Raw genomic sequence first — 11,688 nt, 5'->3', positions numbered from 1 at the left:
AGAATAGCTCCATCTCCCGCCATATGGATGGTGGATCCTCCTCCCCCTATCCCAAAATCACATTGCAATCTATGTCTTCCTCGGCCAGGAACGGATTTCTCATGCCAAGTAGAATCTCATCTTCTTCAGAACCCCAAATCAAATCGACCTTGCGGAATGTCTGGTACTATGGGTTTAGGCAATTAGTAGTAGAAATCTTTCCATGGTCATGGACAATCCTGATACTCTTGCATAGTGTATTCATACCCCTGAGCGAAAGTGATGCCATGAGTTCGTGGCCGTATTGGTTTTGTTATCCCCTAAATCTTAGGGCCGAGACCTTGGCCTGGATCGTATCCCAATCATAACAAAATGCTCAACACTTTGTCACTCCACCATCGTCCTTTCTTGATTGTGTTCACCTTTTCAATGCACTGGAATGTCTCTCCTCCTAGATTCCTCTTTCCTTCAACTGCTGACACAGTTTGGTTGGTAAAAATAGGACTGTTGCTATCTCCATGAACGACCACCTCCTAATTATTCCACTTGAATTTCAGAGCCTGATGTAGAGTAGAAGCAACTGCCCTAACCATGTGTATCCATGGTCATTCCAGCATAAAGTTGTAAGTGGTAGAGATACCTAGAACTCAACACCAAACACAGTCAGATCTATCTTCAAACTCAAATCTATCTCTCTAATGGTAGCTCTCTATGATCCGTCAAATGCTTTCACGTTCATTCTCCCGAGGCGTATTTCACAAATACATATACCCAGCCTCATCAAAGTGGTCAGAGGGCATATATTCAGACTCGAACCACCATCAATCAAGACCCGAGCAATGAACTTGTTTTCATATTGCATAGTAATATGCAGTGCCCAGTAGTGACTTAAACCTTCCGGTAGCAACTCATCTTCATGAAAAGTGATCTTGTGTGTTTTCAATATTTGTCCCACTATGTTTGCCATTTCTCCAATAGTGATGCCGGCGGGCACATAAGAATAACTCAACACCTTCATCAAGGCATTTTTGTGTGCGTATTAATTCTGTAACAGTGATAAGATGGATATCTGGGAATGGGTTTGTACAAGTGGTAATAGAATATTCCCTAGCTTGTACTTTCCTCCACAAATCATCAGTACCTATTTCCACAACAGGTGGTTTAAGTGGAGTTTCCTTATTTGACCCTTCTTGGGCAAGATTCTCTGGTGTAAACGCTCTTCCTGTTCTAGTCATCCTTGAGTGGTGCCCCCTTCTTCTGCCTTGGATTTTCCTTTTCTCCTTGCTTCAGCCATATAGTCCCATGGAACAACATTAGATTTGTAAGCTGATGATGGAGCTACCATCACAGTGAATGGTGGCCTAGGTTGTTAAACCCCACACTTTTCCTTACACATAAAGTAAAGGATTAATAAGTTTGGTTTTTAGCCCGTCCAATCAGCTGGCGACACGTAGAGTAACCAAGAAAATTATGCGTTTTCATTAGGCATGCGCCAACTATCCCACCAGGCGTTGTACCTGGGGTGGGGCGACCCATTTTACATATGGAGGCGATGGAATTTACTAGACTTTCTATAGTATAAAAAGGATGTGTAGCTCTTTCCCTTTCATTTAAGAAGTGTCACTCACTTTAACTCACCCAAATTGCTTTAAACCCTCTTTAGAACCACCAAAACAATCGACGATTAAGATCAGAGGTGAGCCTCGTAGGATATAGCATGAAGAAGCTTGGAATATTCATTATAATATCTATTATCTTATTGTATTGAATCTAGAGATTCACTGGAGGCAGGGTTAACCACCATAGAAGCGTAGCTGGTACGTCAATAAGGTATGTACGATAACTTTCTTTCCTAGCATGATTCAGTGTAAGTATCTCTCTCCCTAAAAGATTTCTGTGTTGTAAGATTGGTTGTTTTAAGCCCTTCTTAGTAACATTGTTCCTGTTCTCATACACTCTTAGCGGTAACATTTCTAGCAGGACTGTAGTATTTCCAGATAATGTCCCGAAGTCAAAAAAATACGCTTTATCCGAAGTTTAATCTTAGTCTCTTGAAATTGACTTTGCATGGCACTTATATATATGTATCTATTTTACTTTACCGAGCCGTGCTATAGTCGTCCGGGTACAACACCTATTGTGTAACCATTGATCAGTTAGGTATGATAAGACATAATACAAGTAATTACTGAGCCCTTGTGTGGCCGAGTATGATGATGTGTGATGTTACCAAGCCCTCTCGAGGCTAGTTACGGCGAGTTCTACTAAGATAAGGTACGGCGAAGACCTCTTGAGGCCAGGTATGACCGAGTCCTCTATTAGGCCAGGTATGGAGTAATATGATATGCGCCAAAGATAATTAAATCATGGTCCCAATGAGTGGCTTGGTTTTACTAAAGCTTGCATACACTCATGATTCATGGTTATAGTAGTGTATGCCCCTGGTGGCTTGTCTATGGTATTCGCGTTAAAACTTGTGTATTTTTATCTCTTATGTTATACCTTTTGTTTACATATATTATCTATTTTACATACTCTGTACATCTTTCGTACTGACGCTCTTTATTTTGGGCACTGTGTTCTTGCCCACTTGTATAGATAGACCCGGTGACATCCCTCCCCAGTATGGTGTTTGGTCCAGCTGTTGGTCATTGCACTCCACTTCTTTGGAGTAGTTGTTTAGAGGTCAATAGGTACCGAAGTTTATGTTCTACTTATTTTGGGTACGGTGGGGCCCTATCTCGACCAAGTTGTGTGTATGTATATTCTCTTTGGTACTCTTAAAGGCTTGTAGACTAGTGTTTGGGTATGTGTAAAACATGGTTGTAACTCTGATGGCAACAGATGTATATGTGTAAATGAATCATTGCTAAGGTCAGTTGTATTAGTTTGAATGTTAATTTGGAGGCCTTATTTGCCCAGATTATATGTTGTAAAGATGTAAGTATGTACGTCGGTTCACACGGTACTTCGGGCGTCGTGTGCCGGTTGCACCTCCCAAGGTTGGGGTGTGACAAACTTTGTATCATAGCAGATCTATCCTAGGGAGTCTGCAAGCCGTATCTAGTAGAGTCTTGTTTATGGGTATGTGGTGCACCATACTTATAAACATAAGGCTTCAAGATATCTACGGTGAATATCTTTTTTTTTTATCTAGATCGTGCGCTAGAGCGGGGTCATAAGTATTCATTTCTTATCCCCATATTTCTTATGCTTATAGAAATGCCTACCATGAGACGTCAGGCAGTTATTCAGGGTTTGAATGAAAAAGCAAGAGAAAGTACCAGCCAGGTGCCACCTGCCCATATGGGTCAACACGGACTCCACGATGAGGCTTATACTCAAGTTTCGGGGACAACCCCAATACCCCCAGAACGACAAAGAGAAGATAATGTGCCTGCGATTCCTCCCCAGATTGTCCCTGAATAGGATCTAGATATGAGAAATGTTGTGCAGTTATTGAATCGATTAGTAGCTTCTCATGCCCAACGTCAGGCCCCTGCCACCGGAAATAGAGACGTTAGTACGACAGTTCGAGATTTCATTAATTTGGACCCCCAGTATTCAACAGATCTGATCCAAATAAAGATCCCAAAATATTCTAGATCAGATGCAGTAGACTTTACGAGTAATGTATGCCACTAATATGGAGTCCGTGGAGCTTGCCTCATACAGATTGTGGGATACTGTTGTGACTTGGTATGAAATGTAGGAGCAATTTAGGGGACCTCTTGCTCCACCAGAAGGAGTTTTCTGAGGCTTTTTTGCAGCAGTATTTACCTATTGAGCTCTGCCGAGCTAAACAAGACAGATTCTTACATTTGGAGCACGGTAACATGAGTGTTTAGGAGTACAACATGCAATTTAACTCTTTGTCCAAGTATGTTCCCTTGGTTATGGCCTAGATGAGTGATATAGTACATCCATTTATGGGTGTTTTGGGACCACATTTGATCAACGAGTGTACCACTACTTCTCTAAGTCCGAACATGGACATTGCTCGTATTCAAGCCTATATGCAGATCTTGGAGGATCGAAAGAGGCAACAACGAGCTGCTCGAGAGCATGATCGGGGACATAATAAAAAAGCCCGATCTACAGGTGATATGGGTGAGCCTCAAGGTGAGATCAGACCTCCATCTCCCCCGCGCCCATCTTATCTGGTGGTTAATGCAACAACATAGTTCTAGGGTCAGCATTGTGATCAGACTACTCTTTTCGGTCAGGGTCAGAATCCCCGAGGCCAAATCTCACAATATAGTGGAGACCCTAGTAAGATGAGGCCCCTGGCGCCGTATTGTGGATAAAGTGGTAGGAATTATTATGGCATTTGCCGCTAGGGTTTAGACATATGTTATTCTTGTGGTCAGACCGGTCACATTATACGTTTTTGTCCAATGCGAAATATGGGTAATATGATTCCACCAACGGGATCTGCAACAGCTTTGTCATCATTAGCACGCCCTCATGAGCAAAGCATGCAACCGTTGGTAGGAAGAGGTAGATGTAGAGGTGGAGTGACTAACTCGGGTGGTCAATAGAACCGCATCTATGCATTGTCGGGGACGATAACCTAGAGTTATAACTAGATGTGATTATAGGTATACTATTCGTATTTTCCATTAATATGTATGCCATGATAGATCCCGTTTCCACCTTGTGGTAAAAAGCCTAAATTATTACATCCGTCATTCAAAGTGTCCACACCCATAGGTGAGTCCGTGATAGTTACGCAGGTATATCGAGGTTGTGATGTGATGATTCATGACTGTCATACCTTAGCCGATTTGAATGAATTAGAGATGATGGAATTTGATGTCATTATGGGTATGGATTAGTTGGCTTCATGATATGCTAATGTGGATTGTGGGACGAAATTTGTTTCGCTTTAATTTTCCAGGATAACTTGTCATTGAATGGAAGGGTGATGTGGCAGTGCCGAGAGGGAAGTTTATTTCTTACCTTACGGCTCTAAAGATGATATCAAAGGGGTGTATTTATCATTTAGTGCGAGTGCAGGATGCAGAGGCAAAACCTCCTACCCTTCAATCAGTTCTAGTTGTTAGTGAATTTCCCGACGTGTTTCCTGATGAGGTCCCAGGTATCCCTACAGAGCGAGAAATCGAGTTTGCCATCGATGTGCCTCCGATACACAATCGATATCCCTCCCTCCATAAAGGATGGCTCCTACCGAGTTGAAGGAATTGAAAACTCAACTGAAAGATCTTTTAGATAAGGGTTTTATTTGACCCAGTACTTCCCTGTGGGGAGCTCCAGTACTATTTGTTCGATAGAAAGATGGTTCGTTGAGAATGTGCATTGATTATCGATAGCTGAGTAAGGTCACCAATAAGAACAAGTATCTCTCGAGGATCAACAATTTATTCGATCAATTGCAAGGCGCTAAGAAATTTTGAAGATTGATCTTATATCTAGGTATCATCAGTTAAGAATCAAGGAAGAAGATATTCTAAAGACGACCTTTCGGACTAGATATGGCCATTATGAATTTCTCGTCATGTCCTTTGGCCTAACCAACGCACCAGTGCCTTTTATGGATTTGATGAATCGAGTGTTTAGGCTATTTTTGGATATCTTCATGATCGTGTTCATAGACGATATTTTGGTGTATTCTCGATCAGAAGCAGAGCACGTAGAGAATTTATGAAAGGTCCTACACACGCTCCTAGATCACAAGTTGTATGCCAAGTTTTCCAAGTGCGACTTCTAGCTAAACTCAGTGGCTTTTATTGGGCATGTAGTATCAAGTAAAGGTATCAAAGTTGGTAGTCAGAATGGAAGCAGTTAAGAATTTACCAAGGCCCACAACTCCTACTGTGGTGAGCACCTTCTTAGGATTAGCAGGTTACTACCAAAGGTTTGTGGAAAACTTCTCATCTATAGCTGATCCATTAACAAAGTTGACGCATAAGGCAACGAAATTCTGGTGGACTGCTATTTGTGAGAAGAGCTTCCAAGAGTTATAGGACAGGTTAACCTCGACGTCAGTTCTAACTCTTCCTAAAGGACCTAAGGGGTACGTTATATATTGTGATGCCTCTGGAGTGGGATTGGGCAGTGTATTAATGTGACACGGGAGAGTTATTGCTTACGCTTGATAATATGGCGTCACTATCTGTATGGAGTTCATGTCAACACATTCACTGATCACAAGAGCTTGTAGTACTTATTCAATCAATAAGAATTAAATATGAGGCAGTGGAGATGGTTGGAATCACTAAAAGATTATGATGTTGACATTCTATACCACCCCGGGAAGGCAAACATTGTGGCTGACGTGCTAAGTCAGAAATCCATGGGTAGTATACGACATGTGGGAGGTGATAAGTTTGAGGTGACCAAGGACTTTTACCGGTTGGTTAATTTAAGTATACAAATTTCTAGACACCGGTAGCGGAAGTGCCATAGTTTGAAATGCTACCGAATTCTCGCTACTAGGCGAAGTAAAAGAACGACAATTTGATGATCTAGCTTTGGTGAAAATAAGAGAAAGTATTCCCTCTCAAATAAATCATGTGTTCAAGTTACCCAAGGACCGATTCCTTTGATACAAGGACCGGTTGTGTGTGCCCGATGTCGATCTCCGACAATTATACTGGTGGAATGACATGAAGAGGAACATCTCTAAATACGTCGCTCAATGTCCAAATTTCCAACAAGTTAAGGTTGAACACCAAAAACCCGACAGATTGCTTTAGAATATTGAAATTTTGACCTGGAAATAGGAGATGATCAATATGGATTTTGTTACCAGGTCACCGCAATCACGCCGAAGATTTGATTTCATATGGTTTATTTTATATCGAATCACCAAGTCAGCTCATTTCCTACCAGTTAAGACTACCTTCTCATCTGAAGATTTCGCATATGAATGGTGCTGTATGAGGCCCTATACGGAATAAAGTGCAGATCTCCTATCGGCTGGTTCAAATTTAGTGAAATAAAGTTATTGGGTCTACAATAAGCTGTTGAAAAGGTGAAAACGATTCAAAGTCGACTATGGACCGCTCAAAGTAGGCAAAAATCTTATTTAGATAACTGACAACAAGAGTTGGAGTTCGCTATGGGAGACTGGGTATTCTTGAAAGTGTCAACTATGGAAGGCGTGATGAGATTTGGCAAAAGAAGCAAACTAAGCTCTCGGTATATTGGACCATATAGAATTATTCAGAAAGTCAGTCATGTGGCTTATAAGCTCGAGTTGCCCCCGGAATTGGAAACATTGCATCCGATATTCCATGTGTCTATGCTTCGAAAGTGCTTTAGTGATCCATCCCGTATTACCCTATTTAAGACATTCAAGTTACAGAGGACCTATATTACAAAGAAGTTCCAATGCCTATCCTAGATCGTCAAGTGCGAAATCTACGAACCAAAGAAGTAGCTTTAGTTAAAGTACTTTGGAGGAATAATAAATTAGAAGAAATAAAATGGGAAGCTGAAGAAGACATGAGAACACGGTACCCCCATCTATTCCATGAAACGGAAGGGAACAATGATACCACTTGGCGAGAACAACACAAAATGATTAAAGAAACTTGCAAGGAATGACTACGATTCAACATTCGAGGATGATCATTCCGAAGGGGGGGGGGGACAGTGTTACACCCCACACTTTTCCTTGTTACACCCCACACTTTTCCTTACACATATAGTAAAGAATTGATATGTTCGGTTTTTAGCTTGGACAATCATCCAGCAACACGTAGGTAGACCAAGGGGATTACACGTTTTAATTAGGCGTGCGCCAGCTGTTTCACTAGGTGCTTTACCAGGGGCGAGGTGACCCATTTTACACGTGGATGCGGCGGAATTTCCTAGACTTGCTATAGTACAAAAAGGCAATGTAGATCTTTCTCTTTCATTTAGGAAGTGTCACTCACTTTAACTCACCCAAAATGCATTCAAACCCTCTTTACAATCCCCAAAACAGTGAACAACTAAGATCAGAGGCGAGCCTCATAAGATCTTGCATGAAGAAGCTTGGAATCGTCACCATAATATCTATTATCTTGTTGTATTGAATCTAGAGATTCACTGGAGGCAGGGTTAACCACTATAGAAGTGTATCCAGTTAGTCAATGGTGTAAGTATCTCTATCCCTAAATGATTTCTGTGTTGTAAAATTGGTTGTTTTAAGTCCTTCTCGGTGACATTGTCCATGTTCTCATACACTCTTATCGATAAAATTTCTATTAGGACTGTAGTATTTCCAAATAATGTCCCAAAGTCTGAAAATATACTTCGTCCTGAGTTTGATCTTAGTGTCACTTGAAATTGACTTTGCATTGAACTTATATATATGTATTTATTTTACTTTATCGAACCGCGCTATAGTCCTATGGGTACGACACCTATTGTGCAACCACTGATCAGTTGGGTATGATGAGACATGATTGAGATATTACCAAGCCCTTATGTGGTCGAGTATGTTGATGGGTGATGTGAGTCTACCGAGCCCTCTCAAGGGTGGTTATGCCGTGTTTTGTTGAGACCGGGTATGACCGAGACCTCCTGAGGCCGGGTTTGACCGAGTCCTCTATGAGGCCAGGTATTGAGTGATGTGATGTGCCCCAAATAGTGGCTGAATATGTGTGTGTGTGTGTGTGTGTAGCATGGCCCCTATGAGGGGCTTGGTTTTACAAAAAGCTCGCATACACTCATTATTCATGGTTATAGTAGTATACGCCCCCGATGACTGGCCATTTCTATTCAGGTTAAAACTTGTGCATTTCTATCTCTTATGCTATGCCTTTGGCTTACATACATTATCTATTTTACATACTCAGTACATCTTTTATACTGACGCCCTTTTCTTTAGGCGCTGTGTTCATGCCCACATGTACAGATAGACACGATGACGTCCCTCCCCAGTAGGGTGTTTGTTCCAGTTGATTGTTGCACTCCACTTTTTTGGAGTAGCTGTTCAGAAGTCAATAGGTACTGAAGTGTATGTTCTAGTTATTTTGGGTACGGTGGGGACCTGTTTCGACCAAGTTGTGTGTATGTATATTCTCTTTGGTACTCTTAGAGGCTTGCATACTCGTGTTGGGTATTTGTATGTGTAAATAAATCAATGCTAAGGTCTCTTCCACAGTCAGTCGTGTTCATTTGAATGTTAATTCGGAGGACTTATTGGCCCAGATTGTATGTTGCAAAGATGTGAGTATGGATATCAGTTTGCACAGGCCTTCGGGCGTCGTGTGTTGGTTTCACCTCCCAAGGTTGGGTCCTGAGCCCGCACGAAGAACTTATTCATCTGTTATTCCTCCAGTGGTGGCCTTACCTTAGCGACTTTAGATCTACAACAGGTGGCATACTCACGGAAGGTTTCCATGGGTTTCTTATTGAGGTTCTGGATGTAGAACACATATAGAGCATTTTCTGTATTGAATCTGAACTTGTCCATAAAATTAGAAGCCATACTCACCCAGTTAGACCACTTCTTTAGGTTTTGACTGATATACCATAACAAGGCATCTCCTGTGAGACTTCGCATAAATAGCTTAATGTGAATTTGCTCGTTTTTACCCACGCCTATGAGCTTGTCGTAATAAGTCCTCAAATGTGCTTTGGGATCACTAGTACCATCAAATATCTTGAAATTTGGAGGTTTATAATCGTCGGGTAGTTCTATATCTGGTTGAATGCATAGATCTTTATAGTTCAAGCCTTCAATACCTTTTCCTCCCTTGACACTCAGGACCCTTCTAGATAGCGTCTTCAACTCCTCGGCCATGTTGTTAATGAGAAGGTCCTTTTCCGTGGGTTCAGGTGTATACATAATTTGATGTGGTGTGTATGGCAGGGTTTTCACACATATGGGATTGCTTTGGTGAGTGTCGGGGACTTGGGGATATGGATGATCATTGATGGGCATCTAGGGAGGATCATGAGTTGGTCGTGGTGCATTTTCAAGGGAGGGGTAGGTGGCGATTTGTGGGTATTGAGTTGTGTTGTGATGGTGTTATTGTGGAACTTGTAATGGTGGAAGGTTCAGGTTTTGTTGAAGTTTGGGTTTGTGGTACTGCTTAGTGGTAGGGGGATTTTATGGAGCTTGACGTTGTGGATTCTGAGGTTGTGGATTCTGGGGTTGTGGTAGATTTTAAGTAGTAGCTTTTTGGTGGTTGATATCAGGGACATTTAAGGTGAAGGACATGTTAGCACGGTTGCGGACCTGCTTTATCTCACCTTGCAGTTATAGAATCTTTTGTTTTAAACTCAGAACCAACTTGTTCTGCCCTGGTGTGCTTCTCCCATATGAGGTTTCCACATTCTCTTCCAAAGGAGCATTGTCTTTTCCATTTCCACTCAAGTTATCCATCTTCCCTTTACCTTTGCTTTTGATGTTACTAGGAGGGGGAGGAGGCGGAGGACCTCTAGATCTTGTGTGGTATGTTTATGTTGATAGAGTGCATGAACCAACCATTGGGAATGAGCATAATCAAAAGAAAGAAAAATAAAAGGTAGCCAAGTTAGTAAGGTAAAAATGAAAAGAGCATTGCGGTATTTAAACAAAGAGCACATAAAGCATTGAATAATGCGAGTCCTAATTTGGGGACCTCGTTGTGCCCGAGGTAGGACTAACTGACATGTAACTTGGAGAAATTTGTGCCAACACTATTTCATTCCATTAAAGCAAAATAACTCAAATCATCATATTACCAAAAAGAAATAAGGAGATAGAGTCGCTAAAGGCACAAGGCTTTATTACATCTATTCTAAAACAAAATCTAACTATAAAATATTAAAGGAAATTTCCTATTCTACTTGGTCTAGAATGGCCCTTCTCCATGTCTTTCCATCTTTGCTCCTTCGATCATGTTCCCGAGGTCGTGGATGTCAAGAAGCATGTAGGCCATTTCTAGCTTTCCACCTTTATCATATCCCATACCCTGTTAGTCCCAGAGTCTCTTCCTTACTTTCCCCTGTAACTCCATCAGTCCCTGCTCCAAATACTCCAACCTTTTTGTCGCTTTGTTTGCTATTTCTCTCCATTCTTTTATAGCTTCCATGTCTGTCTTATGTTACTCCAAGTGCTTTGCTTCAGATTCGAAGACCCTCTTGCGCAGCCTTTTGTATTTCGCTTGAGCTTCAGCCTCTTCATCTATGATCCTCCCTTTATCTTGATACTTGATTTCACATCCCTAGTTGTGTCATCTTCCATCCACAAAAGGTAGTAGTACATGTGTCCAGCATGATACATATCGGGCTCTATAGTCTCTTCTTCCATAATGATTTTCTGATTCTACATATGCTGGGCTTCGAACTTGAAAGGTATGATGTCCTCCTTAAAATCTACCTTGTATTGTGTCATGTTGGTTACTTGTGGTGTAACCCGCTTTCTTCTAGCCTGCCTCATTACTCTTATTGAAGCATAAGGGTAAATACCTCACAATCATTTCAACATGAGATAAGTAGATTTCTTGAATCGAATTATGAACTCCTTACTCGAAAACCATTCGAACATCCATTGTACTAGTTCCCCGGTCAGATTGCTGAAAAGGTGTGCCCATCCTTGAGCATTTGTGGGTCTTGCAAATCTTCCAGGAGCAAAGATCATCTTCTTTGGGTGGTTGCTAGAAATGTAGTCATTCATCGGCCTGCGAAGGAAATCTTGGGGGCAATCGCTTCTTTGGAGATGCTCTAATAACCATATTTGCAACAGAAAATTGCTCCCCTCAAATT

At 41.5% G+C, this 11,688-nt stretch overlaps 1 protein-coding gene across 1 annotated transcript; it reads right to left on the bottom strand.

The window, feature by feature from the left end:
* Positions 1 to 9,262: 9,262 nt before the first annotated feature.
* Positions 9,263 to 9,739, bottom strand: LOC117273121 (uncharacterized). Its single transcript, XM_033652215.1, has one exon. The coding sequence runs from the start codon at positions 9,737 to 9,739 to the stop codon at positions 9,263 to 9,265; it is 477 nt and encodes a 158-aa protein (XP_033508106.1).
* Between the last annotated feature and the right edge of the window lie 1,949 nt (positions 9,740 to 11,688).

The sequence above is a fragment of the Nicotiana tomentosiformis genome, chromosome 7 (assembly GCF_000390325.3).
Source record: "Nicotiana tomentosiformis chromosome 7, ASM39032v3, whole genome shotgun sequence".
Classification (NCBI taxonomy): domain Eukaryota; kingdom Viridiplantae; phylum Streptophyta; class Magnoliopsida; order Solanales; family Solanaceae; genus Nicotiana; species Nicotiana tomentosiformis.
Note: the sequence above shows the minus strand (reverse complement) of the source record. Positions and strands in the feature narration are given on the sequence as shown.